The sequence below is a fragment of the Tachypleus tridentatus genome, chromosome 10, assembly GCF_004210375.1.
Source record: "Tachypleus tridentatus isolate NWPU-2018 chromosome 10, ASM421037v1, whole genome shotgun sequence".
NCBI classification, from domain to species: domain Eukaryota; kingdom Metazoa; phylum Arthropoda; class Merostomata; order Xiphosura; family Limulidae; genus Tachypleus; species Tachypleus tridentatus.
The window spans coordinates 116,617,646-116,642,151 of NC_134834.1; the positions used below are offsets into that span (position 1 = coordinate 116,617,646).

General features: G+C 35.2%; 1 protein-coding gene across 1 annotated transcript in view; it reads right to left on the reverse strand.

The window, feature by feature from the left end:
* The window catches only part of LOC143230147 (cytoplasmic dynein 2 heavy chain 1-like), a 291,177-nt gene that overhangs the window by 82,576 nt on the left and 184,095 nt on the right, over nt 1-24,506 (reverse strand). The window contains 3 exon segments of the mRNA XM_076463222.1: nt 6,055-6,197; nt 10,570-10,792; nt 17,183-17,415. Coding sequence (XP_076319337.1) covers nt 6,055-6,197; nt 10,570-10,792; nt 17,183-17,415 — 599 coding nt within the window.

The following is a 24,506-nucleotide window of genomic DNA, read 5'->3' on the forward strand; positions in this document are numbered from 1 at the left end:
AATCTTTATACTGAAGAGTGTGACACTTAAAACACAGCCCTGAGGGACTCCAAGTTTCTGTAGAAAGGAATGGGAAAGTGTCGAAACCCACATGAACTCGGAATCTCCTGTCAATTAAAATTTTTAATAAAAATGGCCACGTAACCCATATATGCGGAGGTCTCGCAAAATGCCATACCTTCATGTTGTATCATAAGCCTTCTCAATGTCAAAGAATATTGATACAAGATGTTGTTTGAGAAAGGTTTCTCTGATTGACGTTTGAAGTCAAATCAGGTGGTTCCTGAAGGAGCGCTGTCATCGGAACCAAACCAAACGAGCATTAACCATCCTCTCTAAGGTCTTACAGAGACAGCTCCTGAAAGCAATTGGGCGGTAGTTTGAAGGAATCTTGGGATCTTTCCCAGGCTTGGAGAAAGGTATGACAATAGCCTGGCATCAGGCATCAGGAAAAACATTCTCCTGCCAAATCCAGTTAAAAAACAATCAGGAGGATAGGAAGATATATGGCACAGCATTTCATACTGTATATCATCAGGTTCAACCTATGTACTGCCAGAATGATGAAGGGCCAGTCTGAGTTTCACCAGTGTGTGGGATGATTATAGTCATAGAGACAATCAGCTCAAAAGGAAAGAGGTGATTGCTCTGCCTGAGTGTTGATGGCTAAGAAGGTGGAAAAAGAAGCAGAAGTGCTAGATACCCAGCAAAAACTTTCACCAAGAGTATCAGCAATGCTCAAGGTATCAGCTACTTTCTGGCCATTAGAGAGCAAGATTGAGAGGGGGACAGAGTTATATTGTCCACTGACCTTTCATATCTTGTCCCATATGACTTTGTAACTAGTGGTATAAGAAATGCTGGTTGTGAACTTAATCAATGATTCCTTTTGGCTTTGACATCTTACCCACCAAGCATGTGCATGGGCCCGCTGGAAAGCGATGTGGTTTGAGAGTGTGGGATAATTACGGAAAGTATCCCAGGCCTGTTTTTTGAGCCTTCCATGACATGTGGCAGGTAGGATTCCACCATGGACGTGGATATCGTGGGAAACATGTCAAGGTTTTAGGAATACACTGAGCAGCTGCTTGTATAATACAGTCAGTTACTGCTGCCACACAGTCGTCTATTGATGGCTTACAGACAATGGCAGAATCAAGTTCTGTGAGAGCAGTGAAAGAGGGCCAGTTTGCCTGATCCAGCTTCAATCAGTGCACATGGGTGGGGTGGTATCAACCATGGCCAGTCTCTCTAAAGATTATAGGAAATTGAGCACTGCCTCGTGGAGTATTGTGAACCCTCCATGAAAAATGGGAAAATAATGAAGAGGAACAAACTGAGAGATCAACAGCAGTAAAGGATTGACTAGGTGCATGGAAATAAGTAGAAGAACCAGTGTTGAAAAGAAAAAGGTTATGGTCAGAGTGACCCCTCCTATCAATATCAGCACTTATGATGTCCATTAAAGTCCCCCAGGATGAAAAAAGGAGACGATAACTGTTAAATGAGAGCATCAATGCCTGATTGATCATATGTCTCTCTAGGTGACAGGTAGAGAGAAAAAAAAGTAATGGTATGACCCAAAAAAACACGGATGGATATGGCCTCCAAGGATGTGTCGAGTGGCAAAGACAGAGTGGGCACATGCTGATAAATCAACAGTGCCACCCCTCCATGCACTTGTCCATCACACAGCCTGTTATTTCTGTATAAAGAAAACTGCTGAAAGGTGACTGTATTGGCAAGTTTCAGAAATGTTTCCTGTAAGGAAAGACAAACAGGATGGTTGGAAGCAATCAGTGTTTTGATGTCATCCAGATTAGAACGTAAACCTCGACAGTTCCATTGTATCAGGGTGGCCATTTTTATTTATGTGTAGGTGAATTGGGCAAAAACCCCCTTCTGTTTACGACTACATCTTTTTACTTTACTGTCTTTATTCGAGAGAGGTCTATCGACCTCCATGGATTATGCCCTGGGTCAACTGGGCAGGTCTTTGCTGTTGGAAGAGGATTCCAGCAAATGAGGACATGAACATATGATCGTTTTGCATCTTCAGGTGGGAGAAGAAGATGTATCCGAGGAAACGACTGTACACATACATGAAGGAAGTGAATCTTGAGGTTTGGTGGAATGTATATAAGGGACAGGTGTTGAAGTTGATTTATCAACTTCTTTAACCTTGGAGGTCAAAAGACTTTTCATTTGTTTGGAGAATGATTCTTTAGGAGGCACAGAGAGATCTGTCTGCACTCCCATAGTAGTTATAGAATGAAGTGCAGCAGCATAGGTCCAAGATGAGGTGAACAGTAACTTTCAAACCTCAAGATAAGTAATGTTATGAATCGTTTTCAAACGCTGCACCTCTTTTCCTTCCAACCATTTAGGGCAAGAACAAAAGTAGAACAAGTGAGAGCCATAGCAACTGATGCAATGAGGGTCCATTTCACACTTGTAGGCATCATGGTCCTTGCCACCACAACGAGCACATGCCAAGGACCCAGGACATGACGTCTTTGAGTGACCGAACTGTTGACACTGGAAACATCAGAGAGGGTTTAGAATGTATGGCCGTACTCTGCAATTAAGATAACCTGCCTTGATGGTGGCAAACAGATGTGGTGATGTAAATGTGAGAATGAGGACCCAAGGGGGACTACCCCAAGGCCTCCCGCCTGCAGGAATTGAAGGCCAAAGTGGTGTGTTAGGGTTAGACCCCTCAACCATCAGGAACCTCTCCTCCCATTCATGAGTTGACACGCATGGCAAGCACGTGGGTGGATGTTTAGATCCTGGAGGAGGTAACCTGAAAGAACAGAACCTTCCCTGGGAGGTGGGGCTACACCATCTATCAATCTTAACCTCTGTTTACCAGTCTCACATAAAGAAATAAAATAAAGGAATAGCAATAGAAATCAGGAGAATGAGATGTGGGTACTCAAGCCCACAACATCCCACATCTCTATCATCCTTCACTGCCTGCTGACAGTTGTGGGAAGGTGACTGATCTCCAAAGTAAAGAATATAAAATAATGAATAAATACAAATACGGTTCTAAGTAAGTTAAATAAACTTACCTGCTGAAGTTAGCATTCCAGCCCCCATTATGGTTGAAAAGAACTAAATTCTTAGCACAGTTAACAAATTATACTAGTATAGAGAGTTCCAACCAGCTATCTAAACTAACTAGTTTAACTCCAAACTGCTGCCAATTAAGCCTGCTGAAACTATCAACTTAACTCTAAAAACATAAAAGATATATTAATTTTCTGCATTTATAATAATTATATGTTTTTCAACAACCAGATTTAATAAGAGTTCCAATGGGAATTCACTATTCTACTTGGATAGTAAATTTATATCTTTATTATTAAGTAAACAGATCAACAGAAAACTAAATAAACCCAGATATTTTTGCTTTAACATACAGATATATAAATGATTTACTCAGTATAAATAATCCTGAAATAAATAATGTTATTAACACTATCTATCCAGTAGATTTAGAAATTAAAATAATTGATAAAGATATCAATATAAATATTTTTGATAAAAGAAGATATTTCACCTTTCCAATATATGGTTTACCTTTTTTTTAATAGCAATGGACCTTACTCCTCTGTTATAACTTCACAATTATTCAAAATTTGTAATAAATTACAATATTCTATCATTAATGTTAAAATATTGATACAAAAATTAATATTTAATGAATTTACTGCAGAAACTTGAAATAAAATTATTCAAATATTCTGTAATAAACACAAGAAGGCATTAAATAAATATAAAAATATAAATGTTAAAGAAATTTTACTGAAAAATCCCTGATAATTGTATTTATTTGTTAACAAGGCCATTTAACAATTTGCCACTATTTTATATGGATGAACACCTTACTGCATGTGAAGACTTGTCCAGAGTATGAATGTTAGTCACAAAAGACTTAATGAGTGGTAATTGAGAGTTATATTAGTTACTTTTCATAGTAGTACTATTCATTTACTTGGCTACTAATTTAGTGCCTTTCTACCATAATGGAGGCTGGAATGCTAACTTCAAGAGGTAAGTTTATTTAACTTACCCTCAAATGGTGGTACCTTATTCTTACTTTTATTTTTTCATTATTTTATCTTTTTCTTTACTTTGGAGAGCAATCACTTTTCCACAACTATCCACAGAGAGTGAAGTATGATAGATATTTCTATTATTTTTATTCATTTATTTCTTCACATGAGACTGAAAAATAGAAGTTAAGACTGATAGAAGGTGTATCTCCATCACAATGCGAGTCCTACTTTTTCAGTCAACTCTAAAACTTAGGGTACATTCTTTAACCCACAGTATAGCCTCTACCCTAGCTGTTGATATTGTAGGAATACTGATACAAAAATTAATAGTTAATAGATTTAATAAAGAAAATTTAAATAAAATTATTAAACTAATCTGTAACAAATATAAGAATGTATTAAATAAAATTATTAAACTATTCTGTAATAAATATTTGAATGTATTAAATAAAATTATTAAACTATTCTGTAACAAATATAAGAATGTTCTAAATAAAATTATTAAACTATTCTGTAACAGCTATAAGAATGTATTAAATAAAATTATTCAACTATTCTGTAATAAATATTTGAATGTATTAAATAAAATTATTAAACTTTTCTGTAATAAATATAAGAATGTATTAAATAAAATTATCAAACTATTCTGTAACAAATATAAGAATGTATTAAATAAAATTATCAAACTATTCTGTAACAAATATAATAATCTATTAAATAAAATTACCAAACTATTCTGTAACAAATATAATAATGTATTAAATAAAATTATCAAACAATTGTGTAACAAATATAACAATGCATTAAATAAAATCATTAAATTATTCTGTTATAAAATAAGAATGTATTAAATAAAATTAGCAAACAATTGTGTAACAAATATAAGAATGTATTAAATAAAATTACCAAACTATTCTGTAATAAATATAACAATGTATTAAATAAAATTATACTGTTATGTAATAAAAATGAAGAAAATAAGATTACTAATAATTATTTTTATTAAAAATAAGATCATTTAAGAACTTGGCACTACTTTATATGTATCTACACCTTGAGCTGTATATAAAAGCACTACACTCATAGTAAATTTAGTTCACTGATATGGTTCAATGTTGTGTTAATTAGTATTAGTCCCTTTACCATACTGATGGCAGGAATGCTAACATCAGAAAGTAAGTTCCATCTCACTTATCCCCAAATGGTAGTACCTTATTTTCTTATTTTTATTTTTTACCATTAACTTTTTCTTATTCTAACTTTGGAGAGCAGTCACCTTCCCACAATTGCCTACAGGCAGTAGAGGGTAAAACAGATACGAGACATTGTGGGCTTAAGCACCCACATCTTGCGCCCCTAATTGTTAGTCTAATTTAGTCTATTTATTATACAAGACAAGTGAACTGGAGGTTAAGACTGAAAGAAGTGTATCTCCACCACAATGTGGGTCCAACTTCTACAGTCACCTCCAAAACCTAGATATATTTTATAATCCCACATTGTAGCTTGTACCCCAGGATCTTTTTTAAAATGCAGTATATTTTGTTTAATTGTTTAAATTTTAATGTGTGTTTTTTTGGCTTTTAAAAATTATGGTTATTATATATATACACACACACACACATAATATCTATATAAAAGTTACTTCTACTTTGTTGAGTACATTGTTTGGATCTTCAAACACACATCTTCATATATTTAAAGTAACTTGGGAAATTGTGGGCTTCTTTGGAAGAATGTAACAACTTCATTTATATCTGTAATGAAATCATGTGTAAACTTTATACCATATTCAACTTTATAATACCAGAGATGTAAAAAGTATCCCAGTTTACTTACAGGTTTAAGCCATAAAAATCATTTGTACCATGTTTAAAAAAAAACTACCAAAACATTGACAGAAGTTTGAGATTTAAATGGTTCTTCTAAATTTAAAACAAATCTGCACACAAATTTCTCTTTCAGTATAATTTTTTTTTCACAACACCTGTCTCATACTGTCTCTACTCCACCCTGTCCACCACTGAACACTGCAACACTTGTAGAATGCTGGATTACTTTCACAATTAACAGTAAATGTTGGATCAGTAAAATTCATCACAAGAACAATATGGAGGTTTTGCTGTACCCCTGTAAGAAATAAAAATCATGGAGCTATAAGTCTGAGAATTCATCTTTAATTTGTACAATTTACAAAATGTTCCAATTTCTTTATTTTTACTGAAACTTTAAAACAGGGAAGGTAGACACTTACTTTACTAATACAGACTTCCTTAGTTTCACTTCAACACAATATTTTTAACTAATTTAAACTAAATAAAACATTGGTAAAGGCATTCAAGTATTATTAATAATAACACAGAGAAAATAAAAAAATGTAGAAAATGTTTAAGCTGAAAAAATATAACACACATTATTTAACTGTCTTGTAACTTTGGGCAAAACAAACTGGTTGAATTAAGATATGGTTATTTTAGTAATGTTTTATCATCTTATTATAAGTTTTAAAAATATAACATTTCATAAAATATTTGTTATTCCTTTGTTCAACCACCACACAAATGAATAAAATACAACATATAATATTAAAAGGGTTTCTGTGGTGTTCATGATAAACCAAAGTATTAGACAGAAGAAGGACAGAGAGTTACTATAAACCAAAATAATAGATACAAGCAGAACAGATAATAATTATAAACCAAAGTATTAGAACGAAGCAGGACAGAAAGTTGTTATAAACCAAATTATTAGATAGAAGCAGGATAGAGAGTTAATATAAACCAAAGTATTAGACAGAAGAAGGACAGAGAGTTACTATAAACCAAAATAATAGATACAAGCAGAACAGATAATAATTATAAACCAAAGTATTAGAACGAAGCAGGACAGAAAGTTGTTATAAACCAAAGTATTAGATAGAAGCAGGATAGAGAGTTAATATAAACCAAAGTATTAGACAGAAGAAGGACAGAGAGTTACTATAAACCAAAATAATAGATACAAGCAGAACAGATAATAATTATAAACCAAAGTATTAGAACGAAGCAGGACAGAAAGTTGTTATAAACCAAAGTATTAGATAGAAGCAGGATAGAGAGTTAATATAAACCAAAGTATTAGACAGAAGAAGGACAGAGAGTTACTATAAACCAAAATAATAGATACAAGCAGAACAGATAATAATTATAAACCAAAGTATTAGAACGAAGCAGGACAGAAAGTTGTTATAAACCAAAGTATTAGATAGAAGCAGGATAGAGAGTTAATATAAACCAAAGTATTAGACAGAAGAAGGACAGAGAGTTACTATAAACCAAAATAATAGATACAAGCAGAACAGATAATAATTATAAACCAAAGTATTAGAACAAAGCAGGACAGAAAGTTGTTATAAACCAAAGTATTAGATAGAAGCAGGATAGAGAGTTAATATAAACCAAAGTATTAGACAGAAGAAGGACAGAGAGTTACTATAAACCAAAATAATAGATACAAGCAGAACAGATAATAATTATAAACCAAAGTATTAGAACGAAGCAGGACAGAAAGTTGTTATAAACCAAAGTATTAGATAGAAGCAGGATAGAGAGTTAATATAAACCAAAGTATTAGACAGAAGAAGGACAGAGAGTTACTATAAACCAAAATAATAGATACAAGCAGAACAGATAATAATTATAAACCAAAGTATTAGAACGAAGCAGGACAGAAAGTTGTTATAAACCAAAGTATTAGATAGAAGCAGGATAGAGTTAATATAAACCAAAGTATTAGACAGAAGAAGGACAGAGAGTTACTATAAACCAAAATAATAGATACAAGCAGAACAGATAATAATTATAAACCAAAGTATTAGAACGAAGCAGGACAGAAAGTTGTTATAAACCAAAGTATTAGATAGAAGCAGGATAGAGAGTTAATATAAACCAAAGTATTAGACAGAAGAAGGACAGAGAGTTACTATAAACCAAAATAATAGATACAAGCAGAACAGATAATAATTATAAACCAAAGTATTAGAACGAAGCAGGACAGAAAGTTGTTATAAACCAAAGTATTAGATAGAAGCAGGATAGAGAGTTAATATAAACCAAAGTATTAGATAGAAGCAGGATAGAGAGTTAATATAAACCAAAGTATTAGAAAGAAGCAGGACAGAGAGTTATTATAAACTAGAGTATTAGACGAAAGCAGGACAGAGAATAATTATAAACCAAAGTAGAACAGAGAGAATTCTAAACTAAAGTACTATAAAGAGGCAAAATAGAGCATAATTATAAACCAAAGTACAAGAAAGATCAGGACAGAGAGTATTATAAACCAAAGTATGAGACAGAAGCAGAACAAATAATAATTATTAACAAAAATATTAGACAAAAGCAGGACAGATAAAGATTATAAACCAAATTATTAGACATAAGTCAGTGGCATCAGTGGTATAACATAAAATAAAGGATGTCATCTATTCAAAAGCTGCGACTCTACTGTTAGTGATATCATATAACATAAAGGATGTAAACTATTCATCAGCTGGGATTCTACTGTTAGTGATATCATATAACATAAAGGATGTAAACTATTCATCAGCTGGGACTATTCATCAATCTACTTTAGTATTTATGATATGAGTATTTATATGATATCACTAAAGATGTAAACTATTCATCAGCTGAAACCACTATGTTAGCTGGTGATAGTCATATAAAATAAAGGATGTGATATTCACTAACTGTAGACTCTACTGCTAGTGATATCACATATAAAATAACAGGATGTAAACTATTTTATAGCTGGGACTCTAACAGTAGAGTGATAGCATATAAATATAAAGGATGTGAACTAGTCATCAGCTAAGACTCTACTGTTAGTGATAGCTGGTGAATATTCAGTCCTTTATTTTATATGAATTCACTAACAGTAGAGTCCCAGCTGATGAATAGTTCACATCCTTTATTTTATATGATATCACTAACAGTAGAGTCTCAGCTGGTGAATAGTTTACATCCTTTATTTTATATGATATCACTAACAGTAGAGTCTCAGCTGGTGAATAGTCCATATCCTTTATTTTATATGATATCACTAACAGTAGAGTCCCAGCTGGTGAATAGTTCACATCCTTTATTTTATATGAAATCACTAACAGTAGAGTCCCAGCTGGTGAATAGTCCACATCCTTTATTTTATATGATATCACTAACAGTAGAGTCCCAGCTGGTGAATAGTTCACATCCTTTATTTTATATGATATCACTAACAGTAGAGTCCCAGCTGATGAATAGTTCACATCCTTTATTTTATATGAATTCACTAACAGTAGAGTCCCAGCTGGTGAATAGTTCACATCCTTTATTTTATATGAATTCACTAACAGTAGAGTCCCAGCTGATGAATAGTTCACATCCTTTATTTTATATGATATCACTAACAGAAGAGTCCCAGCTGGTGAATAGTTCACATCCTTTATTTTATATGATATCACTAACAGTAGAGTCCCAGCTGGTGAATAGTTCACATCCTTTATTTTATATGATATCACTAACAGTAGAGTCCCAGCTTTTGAATAGTTCACATCCTTTATTTTATATGATATCACTAACAGTAGAGTCCCAGCTGGTGAATAGTTCACATCCTTTATTTTATATGAATTCACTAACAGTAGAGTCCCAGCTGATGAATAGTTCACATCCTTTATTTTATACGATATCACTAACAGTAGAGTCCCAGCTGATGAATAGTTCACATCCTTTATTTTATATGAATCACTAACAGTAGAGTCCCAGCTGGTGAATAGTTTACATCCTTTATTTTATATGATATCACTAACAGTAGAGTCCCAGCTGGTGAATAGTTCACATCCTTTATTTTATATGAAATCACTAACAGTAGAGTCCCAGCTGGTGAATAGTCCACATCCTTTATTTTATATGAATTCACTAACAGTAGAGTCCCAGCTGATGAATAGTCCACATCCTTTATCCTCTACTGTTAGCGATATCATATAAAATAAAGAATGACAAAATTTCAGATTATGGATTTCTCGCTTCTTAATATATGCACTTTCTGTACTCAAGAATAGGATCATTTATTGGGAATCCAACATTTTGACTTAGATAATGTGAAAATAATCTACAAAGAGTTAACAGAAAGTATCTTGTTGTCCTGTACATTATTCTATCATATAGTCTTGAGAATATTTAGGTCTTTTAAGATGTTTCTAAACTGGTGAGAAGTTGATGGCTATTTGTTACAAGGTCTAAGCAAGCCACACAAAAAAGTGAAATACAGATATTGTAAATAATTTATTTAATCCGCTAATTACTGTGGAATTGTCTAATGTGTTGCACATAATGTGAATGATTTCATCCAATTAATTTGATTAGTGAACATTCTAGAAGTCATGATTTTAGGTTTAAGATGCAGATTTATATGAATTTTCTAGTGGTATAAAGAATTGTTATCTACCCATTATTTATAACTATGGAATGCCTTTAAATCTCACGTTTTGCAAAATAACTGTATATGGATCCACGGAATCCTTCTTGTGAAGATTTGTCTCTTAGAGGACCAAGGAGAGGTTCCATTTCTTCAGGAGCATAGAGTCCAGGGATTTCTCCAGCTGCCAAGATACTGTTCACCATCTCAAGAAACTGGGAGTCTATCAAATGGTGGTCTTCCAAGATCATCACAACTTCATGACCATCAATACCAGCCACCTGAAACAGCTGTTCAATTACAAAAGGTTAGTGTTTTAAAAAAACCTTCCATATATTTTTGAAATATTTGTTCTCCAGGTAAATCAGAATGATATGATAAACCTCAGTAAAATAGAGAAACAAATGTCAATAACATGGGTTTTTACACTTGTTGTCTAAGTAAATTAATATTACTTGATAAATCAAGCAAGAAACAAAATTATAATTTTCATACACTGAAAACGTACATCTGCTTCATCTGAAACAATACTTCAGGCTGGCAGTACTGATGGCCCAATAAGGGATTTACTAGCCTTAATGTTCAGGAGATTGAGTGTTCTATGGATATCCTTTGTTTTCCCAGTTTATCTTCTTCTCCTGTGCCTTTTGATCTTGGCCTTATTGACAAGGCTTCACTCCACAATAATTCCCAGAATCAACACTAGAATTGATATGCTATAGCAATCCAGACCTGGCCATCTGGCATCAAGTAAATGGATTCAACTTGTGGAAGGACTTATGTGGATTGGTTCACCCTAATCCAAAACTCCTTCATAAATAACCAACATCCCATGAGGATAGGGCGAGGACACCCAAATGAAGGGGTGAGCTCCATGTAACAGTTCCATTCAAGGAATTAAGAAAAGTGTAACAGTACCTGCAGGTTGACTGGTGCACTCTAATCCAAAACCTCCTCTATGGGGAACTGACATCCTGCAATAGTAGTAGAAGGATACCCAATATGTTTATGCAACACCAGTAGAAGTGCCATTTCTACATCAAGCAGAATACCACAAGCCCTACTCTTGACTGAAATGTTAACAGACTCGTTTAGTAGAACTCATTCAGGAGAAAACCTCCATGGCTCACAAGCTCAGCAGCTTGAAAGTGGAAAGTGGCAAGGACTCCTGTACTCCATGCAAGAAGGGGGTGGGAATAATGCATTGTGGAGTCCAAAGGACCATTTCTCACCGAAGACATTGTAATTGGTGACAATGAAGTTCTAGTCTGAAAAGCAGACCATACTGAGTTCTTCACTCAAGAATGATAGGGTTGGGCAGCTGTCTCCATCTACTTTACCCATTTTGTCCATAGTAGCATGATCCAGAATGGACATATTTATGAAGCAAATGTTGCAAAACACTGAGCATTTGAGTGATCTTGTCAAACACTCCATCTCTGCTGTAACTGTGCTGAGCCACTCAACATGGCATACAGTGCAGATTTTTTGTTAAAAAATACCACTTGCCACAGAGAAGGATCCAAGAAACATACAAAGCAAGAGCCCCTGTAAAAAAAGAAAGCATCAATAAACCCAATGTCATTGTTGCACCAAAGAGTGAAGTATAGCCACAGGTAGTAAGTGATACCTGAAGCATAAGGAAACTTTGATATTATGGAGATAATGAAAAATGAAGATTGGCATGATGGTCAACATGTCTGATCACATAATCTCCTTCAAAGGCTAACCTATAAAAGAACAAGAGAAAAGGTGAAGGGGATGATGAGAATTGATGTAAAATGGAAGATTGAAAAGTGACAAGAAGAAAAAAAACCCATGGAATGAAATGATGACCCTATTAAGAGGGGTAAAGGGAGAAAGAGTGTTGCCCATGAATATATAGCCAAGAACAGAAACTATTGAAAGGAATAGTGTGAGAAATAAAACAACCAGGGGCACATTCTGGTCATAAAATGAACACATTGTAACACTGAAAGATGGATGTACATGAGTACATACGTGTGTATACATTGTTATCTATTGTTCATTGTTTTACAATGCAAAATCACCAAATTGTGTTCAAAAAATCTTTCATTTCTCTCCCGCTGAGTTTACAGTAAGTTTAAGGACTTGCAATGCTCAAATTCAAGGCTTGACTTTCCATGGCTTACAGAGTGCAGGCAATCCATTGTGTACCTTTTCATTACAACAATGATATTTATTTTAAGGCAAAAGCACAAATAATAACATACTGTACCATAATACATGTATGTGAATGATGGTCACAGCAAATATAGAAGACACCATCAACAGGTCAAGAGGGGAAAGAATACACTTTAGGAGAAAGACGAAACAAAAGGGTACAAATGGAGGTAAAGTAATGGAATAGAGTACAACATGAATGTCCAATCTGGAGCATGAAACATAGAGGCAATCAATGTATTCAGAAAGAGCACAATAAAGGATAATAATAGGAAAAGACACTGTGGTAACTAAGATCAAATGGGATGAAAGAAACGAAACTGGATCCAATATGAAAACTGGACCACTCCACCAGGGACATGATAGTAGTCAGGTGTGAAGATGAAGGTAGGAAAATGTGGATGGAGAATCAGTGATTGTATTATAAGATGTGAAAAAAGAGAGGAGAATTAGCCAAAAATTGGAACAAGAGAATAAACTTCAGATAGGTGGGTCAGTGAATAGAAATCAGAAGCACTAATCACAAAGTGGTACAGAGGAGTAAGAAAATCAGACATAATCACAGGGAAACATGAAACAACATGAAAGGTTTGACCAAATTTGAATAAAGGCAGCCATAGCCAAATCCAAGGATAGGGAACAGGAGACCAAAGAAGGTAACTGGTGAAAGGAAGAGAAGGTAAATGTACCAATATGAAGAGCATATCACTGGATTCCAACTCACTGAAAAAAAAAAGGAATAATGGGATCACTCTTTTGGGTAAACCCATTTCAGTTGAGAAAAATGACCCACCTGAAGTCTGAAGACACACTGTATGCAACACATTATCAAATTAATTTGGTTATCATGAACCAAAAAGATCCAGGTGGAAAAAAAAAACACAAAGATCCTGACTGGATGCATGCTTGGAAAGAGATGTGAGCCACAGTTGTTAATTTGTCAGAGTGGATCATGACCTCTGGAGACAGAAAAAAAGGATCCAAAGCCCAGCTGACAGCAAGAAATTCTAGGACAGTGACAGAAATTTAACATAATACCTCAGACAAACAGACTGTGATTGACACATGCACCACAGCCCTGGAGGGATGCACCCACAAACAGATGGAAATTTAGCTGAAGAGAAAGAAGCATGACATCTGCAGAAGTATGAATCAGGTCTAACCATCAAAAGAGATTATTAATATGGTAGGAAAGAAGGGAATGGGAGAATCCAAATGATCCTGACCGCAGTTTCATTGGCCCTGGAGTATCCGTGAAATGGATTTCAGATGAGTTCAATCAAGGGTCCGGAGAGGAGTCAGCAATGACCATGCCCTCAAAGTAAGAGAATCTCATGACTAGAAAGTAAGGAAGTAGACAGGGTGTATTGAATGACCCATACTACAGAACAAAGTGTTAGAGGAGAAGGTTGGGCCTGACTTGGAACGGTGATAGAGAAAACATTCAAAGAACAATGTACAGGGTAGGATGTATGAAGGACTTCACCTAGCTGAAAAAACAACCTGCTTGAGCAGTGTCTAGAAAAAGTCAGTTGTCTAGGATGTACGAAGGACTTCACCTAGCTGAAAAATCAGCCTGTTTGAGCAGTGTCTAGAAGTAGTCAGTTGTCTAGGATGTAAGAAGGACTTCACCTAGCTGAATAAACAGCCTGCTTGAGCAGTGTCTAGAAGTAGTCAGTTGTCTAGAATGTAACAAGGACTTCACCTAGCTGAATAAACAGCCTGCTTGAGCAGTGTCTAGAAGTAGTCAGTTGTCTAGGATGTAACAAGGACTTCACCTAGCTGAATAAACAGCCTGCTTGAGCAGTGTCTAGAAGTAGTCAGTTGTCTAGGATGTGACAAGGACTTCACCTAGCTGAATAACCAGCCTGCTTGAGCAGTGTCTAGAAGTAGTCAGTTGTCTAGGATGTAACAAGGACTTCACCTAGCTGAATAAACAGCCTGCTTGAGCAGCGTCTAGAAGTAGTCAGTTGTCTAGGATGTGACAAGGACTTCACCTAGCTGAAAAAAACAGCCTGCTTGAGCAGTGTCTAGAAGTAGTCAGTTGTCTAGGATGTAGGAAGGACTTTACCTAGCTGAAACAACAGCCTGCTTGAGTAATGTCTAGAAGTAGTCAGTTGTCTAGGATGTAAGAAGGACTTCACCTAGCTGAATAAACAGCCTGCTTGAGCAGTGTCTAGAAGTAGTCAGTTGTCTTAGGGAAAGGGAAAGTGTAACCTCAGGTCATGAGGATTTAGAGTGAAGGCCCACACCAACCAACAAAGATAAAAGGTGCCAAAGTCAGACCAAAAGGTAAGATGCAAAATCAGTACACCAATCCACAATGAGGAAACCAAAAATAAGGACAAGAATGTTCTCAGATGGAAACGTATGTAGATATACACTGGAGAGGACCTTTTCATTCATCCAAAGACCTGAAGAAAAAAGCCTTCTGAAGGGAAGGCAGGAGATCTTGGTGAACTGTGTGGTGTGAATTAATGTAGTAAGATAGGATAGGTTGATGACCAGCCCCCTAATACCCAGTCTATTTGAAAACCCTAAGTAGGTGAGAGTAAACCCCCAAACTGTTTAGGGAGATCTAACAGCCTGTTGTGTGAAGAAGGATCAGCTGACTCATAAAGATGCTCACATGAACAGGGATCCTAAGGAGGAGGAAGGAAACAGACATGCTGAACCAAGGAGAAGTAAGAAGGGGATAAAAGAACCTACTAATGAGATATCATGACCCTTAGGCTTCACCACTGAACAAAGGTCAACAGAAGAGCTCCTACTGGACCCACCAGGTAGTCTTCAGAACCATTGTTGGTATGCCTTGCATTGTTAGGAAGAAAACAAACTACGGCTTAGGGGGAAGAAGGAAAAAAAAACAAGGATAGAGAAGGGTAGGTCTGAGGGACAGATAATGATAGCATACATGACATTGACAATGACAAATGTGTCACTGAAAAAGAAAGGGTGTAAAGTCAGTGAACTGAAGTAAACTTAGACTCCAAGGGCTCTGGAATCATGATAAACATGTAACATACCCAAATACTAGATACTTTTAAGTTTTATCAATTAGTATAGTATAAAATCTTACCTTATAATCCACATTTTATTTATATACAACTTCTTGACTTAACAAAGCAATATAAAAAAAATCCTGAATTTTCCATAGTGTGACCCATGTGACACTTTCTCTTGACCTCCTGTTTTCTCTACTTTACCCACCATCATCCCTTCAGAAAGTTTGAAATTAAATGTAAACTGCTCACCTAAACTCATAATTGCTGAGACAAACCATAATTTTTATAGCCTTCACTTTCATTCAGTTACAGAACTATCAAATAGTAAATCAGATTCTGACTGTCACACTTGCCACTCACAGCTTCTCTTTCAAACTTGTTGACAGCTCTCTCTCACTTTTAATTATACATTATATATAGCCAACAGAAAGTAAATCTATTAAATGACATATTGTAAAATGTTATATTCTGAACAGATTGTATTAATATCACTTAGAAATACAACTTTGGTTCCCACAAGAGCTAGCTTGGATGAATTTGTAATGGCTCTTGTTAGAAACCCAGACAAATTGCAATAGCTAAGGGAAATTGGCTGTTTTTTACATGTTATTATTTTACATTCTTTAGTGCATTATTTCATTAAATAAAAATTATTTAGTGCATTACTGCCATTAGTATAAAATAAGTCATCATGAGCAAAAAAAAAGTAGGCCCAGGTGAGTATTATATTTTTCTATTTATTATTATAAAAGTTACTAAAGTGTAAAAATAGGGATCTCTTTAAGTTAGTTAAGGTTATTTCAGGTAAAATAAATAATATAATGCAAATGTTTCACGAGGCACACGAGCGAACAGCTCACGGATAAGGTACGTAGAGTAACGTGAGGCGCATATTCCCCAAGAGATTTACAACCTATAATGGTGTGAAGAGTAGTTAGACAACAGAACAATAACATTTAATGATAAATAGATGTACACTGTTAGCTGCTTAAACTGGATAAACCAGTTTAGTTTCTTGTTACAATCTGAAGTCATTCTAGAAAAAGTGTAATTTAGATTTATTTCAATTATTTTTATGGTGGTGGTGGGTCCAAAGTCAGTCAAATTAACTGATCCTGCTTTGAGATAGGGTAGAGAAAATAACAGATAAAATATAAAGTTTTACTGAAAAAAACAATAAAAACATTTGAAATGTATTTAGGAGGCATCAAGTTTCTAATTAAATTGTACTCTATGTTTAATATGTTATCTATCTGTTCCTCATAATATATTCTAATTTCTTTGCTCCAACATGAAAATGAATTTTCTAAAATATGATGGTTGAGTAGGCATAATTAAAAAGATTATGTTTTGGATTTAATTTTTATACATTTTAAAAAATAAAACACTCACTTTCTGCAAAAATTGAGTGATAACTTTATAATGTGAAATGCTGATGCAGCTTTACAAATCATAATAAACTGAGCACTGTACTTTGTGTCACCTACTTACTGTCTTTAAGTCATTCTTGAACTGTTTAACACCATAATTACGACTAATTTTTGGAGAAAATAAAGTTGCTTGATGCATGTGAGCAACAACCGAAGCAGCAAGTCTTCGGCCAACACCACTGACACCTGCTAGTAGAAGTGACCCTCCTGGAGACGTAAGTACTCGGTCAACCTTAGCAATCTGGTCAAGCACTTCTCGAAACACTATGATATTTATATCTTGAACTTCATGGCCTGAAACAAATACAAGATGAAATTATATAGAAAGTATTTTCAAACAAGCCAAACCATAATCATTCCAAAAGGACCTTAAGTCACTTGTAAATAATGAAAAAAAACAACAACTCCATCTTGTATAACTTCACCTCAAAATTATCATACTGACACTTATTTTTACACTTTTCAATATTTCTGTACATATATTCACTTCATGGTTAGAAGATAAAAGAAATAATAAATTCTGTATTCAACTTTTCTACTACAAACATATGACTTCAAGTAACATTTCATAATAACTAGTGTGAGACTTCTTACCTTACATATATAAACACAATGGAGAAAAATTAATGCTCTAACTCAGCTGTAGATCCCAGTTTTATTTTTCAACTAAACTCTATATAAACAGTAACAAACATTACATTGTAACTCATATTCAAATACCTATGTTATGAGAGTATACTTAGCAATAAATATTTTATTTTTAACAAGTTATGATAAATCAAGCAATGTTTTTCTCCATTTATTTTCCCTAAAGTTAATCTAAAGAGCCTTCTATGTTTGTTTGTTTTTCTCCAGCTGATACTGACCCTGTAACATGAGTAAGCTGTTTAAAAATCATATATTTTTAGCTAGCTACTTTACCTAACCAGTCAATAATTAATTGAATGCACAGAAGAAAAAACATGATAGCATATATTTACAGTTTATTTACAAGTACTAAAACAAATTACTGTGATAAAAAAATTATAAAAAATAAATTAAAAAAACTGGAGTAGAAAAATAAACCTTATTTAAGTAAAACAAAAGTACATTTTAAATAAACTAACAAACTGATCTGAAACTCTGGATATTAATTGAAAATATGCTCCATTATCAGAACAAATGTTTTATCATTCAAGATAAAAACAAATGTCCATAAATATACTGCACCTGCTCTCATTATCCACATCCTCTCTGTAACCGACCAATCACAATAATGGATAACCAATATCCATAAATACCACTCTCTACTGTGACAGTCACACACATAAATATTACATTATAACTATCCCAACAAACAATATATAGCCTCAGTTACATGTACACATACGAAGACATGATACAACTATCACATGGAATAGTATGTAGTCTCAGCCACACAAACACACAAGATCACATTAAAACAAACCCATGGAATAGTAGATACCTTCAGTCACATGCATACATACAAGAATATCATACAACTATCCCATGGAATAGTAGATACCTTCAGTCACATGCATACATACAAGAATATCATACAACTATCCCATGGAATAGTAGATACCTTCAGTCACATGCATACATACAAGAATATCATACAACTATCCCATGGAATAGTAGAGAGCTTCAGTCACATGCATACATACAAGAATATCATACAACAATCCCATGGAATAGTAGATACCTTCAGTCACATGCATACACACAAGAATATTATACAACTATCCCATGGAATAATATATAGCCTCAGTCATACACACAAGGACACAATACAACTACACAATGAAATAGTAGATAGCTTCAGTCACACAAGTACATTAGGTCACAAAACAACTATCCAATAGAATAGTATATAGCTTCAGTCACATGTACAAGGATATAATACAACTATCCCATGGAATAGTACAGGGGTGGCCAAACTTGCTTAACGAAAGAGCCACATACAATAAACTTCAGATGTTTGAGAGCCACAAACATGAACAAATATTACTCATGTTTTTTTTTGTTATGTGCAAATTTTGTTACATAAATTTTATATAAATATTAAAAAATACATTATGTGATAATATTTATTCATGAATGTAGTTTGTAAACTGTTAATTTGTATTAGTTTCAATAATCACAAAGTACACACATATATATACCAAATGTTTTCAAAATCCTGGCTGATTATTGTTTTAACTATATTGATCGTATTTAATATGGCAATAAACTAGGAAAATATCTAAGAAAAATATACAAATTTGCATTTCATTAACATAAAATTAGACTGCAAAAAACAGAAATAAAAAGGGGTAATATTTTTAGTGATATTTAATTGTTTTAGTAAATATCTGGTCAAAACAAGGAGGAAAATATGTAAAACAATAAAATTAGAGTAATTTTAATCAAATACCACCTTACAAAATTTTAGTTCTATCATAATATTTTTCTGATACAATTATCAGGTTATTTGCTACTAGTAGAAGTCTTATGAGTTGTGAGTCATTGAAATTCCAGCTGATATGTTGTCTAGGTTGTATGAATTAACTCCATCAGGTGTTGATCTGTAAGGATTGCATGATGTGTTGACTTCACAAACTTCATTTCAGAGTACAGTAATTCACAGCAGTATGTTGTGCTGAAAATTGAAATAAGTTGCACACTGGTTTTCTTCAGTTCAGGATATTTTATTTCTGGAACTTGCTTCCAAAGCTCAATTGCAGAATAGGATTCATGGATCATCTTTAGACCCAAGTCCTCCCATAGTTCTATTAGTTCCATTTCCACAGCAGATGATTCTATAACCAGAGCTTTGAAAATTGGAGAACCATCACTTTTCACATCAACCATGAATGGATTTACAAGAAAGGTGAAGCAGGGCTTCAGCTTCTGCAAGTCCTCAAGCCTGTGTAGGAAATTATCAAGTAGTTCTTGTAATTTATCTCTGTATTATTCCAGTTTATGGTCTTTTATTTCAATATCAGGGAATTTATTTACTCTCCTTTTGAGATTGAGAAGTAACTGAAGCTTCTTGACAATATGTCTCTTTGAAAAGTCTTATTTTATTATGAAGGCTGACAAATGTCTGAGTAAGATCAGAAACAACCTTATCCTTACCCTGGAGTGCCAAGTTGAGAGTTTGTAGATGATTCATTATATCAGTAAGGAACATTAGATCTTGCATCAATTCATTATTTCCCAGTTGAAGATAGAATCTTTTATTTTCTTCAAAAAAGTAATAATAGGTTCCAACAGATCAACAAATCTATTTAAGACATTGCTGGTTGACAGCCACCTCACGATGCAGTAGAAAGAGACATCACTGGGTTTAACTTCAAGCTCCAGTTCTTCAATAAAATTTTTGAACTGTCAGTGGGTCTTCCCATTTGAACATATGAAATTGACAATTTCAAGAACAAAATTTGTAAAATCTTCATACTGGCTGTCAGGTGTTCATGATGAATAATGCATTGAACAGGGAGAAACTCTGGAAAGCTGGGATCACTTTTCATAAGTACAATTAATCCTGCATTTTTCCCCACTATTGCAGGTGCTCCTTCTGTTGCAACACTGACAAGTTCATCCAGTGTAACATCAGCATTTGTTAAGGCTCTGTCAAGCGAATTTTTAATGTCAACACCAAGAGTTGTTTCTTTTACTGCCAAAATCTCTTCTTTTACAGTTACATCACAGGAAACATAACGAACAAATACTGCCAGTTGTAGGTTATCTTGTATGTCTGTAGATTTGTCAAGGGCTAAGTTGAATGCAAGGGAATTCTTTAAATCATTTTGCATTTTGCCTGCAACATCAGCAATGATCTGGGAGATACATCTCTCTGTAGTGTGGCGTGAAGCTGGTATTTGTGCTATTAGTCACTGATGTTTTGTGTTATTTGGTTCTAGCACTGCAACAACTTCACCATCAGAATATGGCCATTTAGCACAAGCAGTTTTCCATGATATAACAAAACTAGCTTCAGTCATTGTATCAGCTTCCTTACTGAACATTGTCAACAGTCTCTACTGGTTATTTAGTGATGATTTTAACACAGTAAACTTGTTTTTCTGTAATTCTGATTTAGGTGGATAATCAGTCAAAAAAATTTTGTAATTTGTTTCATAGTGAAGTTTGCAGTTACTGGCTTTGTAATGACTGAGTAACACATTGCACATAAGACACAAAGGTTTACCTTCTTGTAATGACTGAGTAACACATTGCACATAAGACACAAAGGTTTACCTTCTTGTAATGACTGAGTAACACATTGCACATAAGACACAAAGGTTTACCTCCTTGTAATGACAGAGTAACACATTGCACATAAGACACAAAGGTTTACCTTCTTGTAATGACTAAGTAACACATTGCACATAAGACACAAAGGTTTACCTTCTTGTAATGACTGAGTAACACACTGCACGTAAGACACAAAGGTTTACCTTCTTGTAATGACTGAGTAACACATTGCACATAAGACACAAAGGTTTACCTTCTTGTAATGACTGAGTAACACATTGCACATAAGACACAAAGGTTTACCTTCTTGTAATGACTGAGTAACACATTGCACATAAGACACAAAGGTTTACCTTCTTGTAATGACTGAGTAACACATTGCACATAAGACACAAAGGTTTACCTTCTTGTAATGACTGAGTAACACATTGCACATAAGACACAAAGGTTTACCTCCTTGTAATGACAGAGTAACACATTGCACATAAGACACAAAGGTTTACCTTCTTGTAATGACTAAGTAACACATTGCACATAAGACACAAAGGTTTACCTTTCTGTAATGACTGAGTAACACATTGCACATAAGACACAAAGGTTTACCTCCTTTAACAGTGAATGCAAAATCTTCCTCCCACTCTGGTTTAAAATTTTTGTTTTCATCTTCATACTTTTCCTCCTTACAATTTGATGACGCCATCTTCCTTCACAAAATTTTCACAGACACTTTTAAAAAATTAAAGTGAAAAGAAACAATAAGCTCCAATATGTGCAATGCAACCAAACTATACAGTGCCCAGTATCATAGTAACATTCTACTAGTTTCATCGCCCACAACACATGCCACAATCATGTGATCTCAAGTCACACCCACTAAAACAAGCATTGTCAGCACCGGATTGTACGATTACTGATCCAACACAGTTCCTCTGTAATCCTTCTTTGTAGGATTACTGATCAAATACAGTTTCTCTGTAATCCTTGCTTGTAGGATTACTGATCGAACACAGTTCCTCTGTAATCCTTCTTTGTAGGATTACTGATCCAACACAGTTTCTCTGTAATCCTTGCTTGTAGGATTACTGATCGAACACAGTTCCTCTGTAATCCTTCTTTGTAGGATTACTGATCCAACACAGTTTCTCTGTAATCCTTGCTTGTAGGATTACTGATCCAACACAGTTCCTCTGTAATCCTTGCTTGTAGGATTACTGATCGAATACATTTCCTCTGTAATCCTTGCTTGCAGGATTACTGATCGAATACATTTCCTCTGTAATCCTTGCTTGTAGGATTACTGATCGAACACATTTCCTCTGTAATCCTTGCTTGTAGGATTACTGATCCAACACAGTTCCTCTGTAATCCTTGCTTGTAGGATTACTGATCCAACACAGTTCCTCTGTAATCCTTGCTTGTACGATTACTGATCCAACACAATTCCTCTGTAATCCTTGTTGATCTGAAATTTCAGTAACACATGAGAAAATACTCATGTTGTGTCATAAGCCTTCTCAATGTCAAAGAATATTGATACAAGATGTTGTCGTTTGAGAAAGGCTTCTCTGATTGATGTTTCAAGTCGAATTAGGTGGTCCGTGGTAGAGTGCTGTCATCGGAACCCACACTGGGTGGGCGAGAGGAGGTTGTTTGATTCGAGGAACCAAATAAGATGAGCATTGACCATCCTCTCTAAGGTCTTACAGAGACAGCTCATCAAGCAATTGGACGCTAGTTTGAAGGAATCTTGAGATCTTTCTCAGGCTAAGAGAAAGGTAAGATAATAGCCTGGCACCAGGCATTAGGAAAAACATTCTCCTGCCAGATTCAGTTAAAAACAATTAGAAGAATATCAAGAGATGCAGGAGAGAGATAGCGCAGCATGTCATAGTGTACATCATCAGGTCCAACAGATGTACTGCCAGACCAATGAAGGGCCATTTTCAGTTCCACCAGTGTAAAGGGACGATTATAGTCAAAGAGACAGTCAGTTTGAAAGGGAAGAGGTAAACGCTCTGCTCGAGTCTTGATGGCCATGAAGGTGGAGGAACAAGCAGAAGTGCTAGATACCCAACAAAAGCTTTCACCGAGAGTATCAGCGATGCTCCAGACATCAGCTACCTCTTGGCCATCATAGAGTAAGATTGAGAGGGGGGACAGAATTGTAGTGCCCACTGACCTTTTGAATCCTGTCCCATGTGACCTTGGTACTGGTGGTAGAAGATATGCTAGTTGTAAACTTAATCCAAGATTCCTTCTGGCTTTGACATCTTACCCAGCTAGCATGTGCATGGGCCCGCTGGAAAGCGATGCGGGTTGAAAGTGTGGGATATCTACAGAAGGCATATCAGGCCCACTTTTTGAGCCTTCTGTGCCATGTGGTAGGTAGGATTCCACCATGGATGAGAATATAGTGGAAAACGTGTTAAGGTTATAGGAATACACTGAGAGGCTGCTGGTATAATACAGTCAGTTACTGCTGCCATACAGTTGTCTATTGATGGCTGACAGACGATGGCAGGATCAAGTTCTGCGAGAGCAGTAAAAGTGGACCAGTCTGCCAGATCCAGCTTTCACCGAGGCATGCGGGTAGGGTGGCATCGACCACGGCCAGTATCTCTCAAAAAGTATAGGAAAATGATCACTGCCTCATGGATTATTGTCAACCCTCCATGAAAAATGGGAGAATAATGAAGGGGAGCAAACTGAGAGATCAATAGCAGTAAAGGACTGACTAGGTGCATGAAAGTAAGTAGAAGAACGAGTATTGAAAAGAAATAGATTGTGATCAGAGAGCATACATTCCACAGAGCAACCCCTCATATCAATATAAGCACTTCCCCAGAGGGGATGATGTCCATTAAAGTCCCCCAGGATTAGAAAGGGAGATGGCAACTGTTCAACAAAAGCATCCAGGCCTGATTGATCATATGTCTCTCCAGGTGACAGGCAGAGAGAACAAACAGTGGTGGTATGACCCAAGCAAACACAGATGGCTATGGCCTCCAAGGGTGTGTTGAGTGAAAAAGACAGGGTAGACACATACTGATCAACCCACAGTGCCACCCCTCCATGTACTCGGCTATCACACAGCCTGTCATTTCTATACAGAGAAAACTGCCAAAAGGTGACTGTATCGGCAG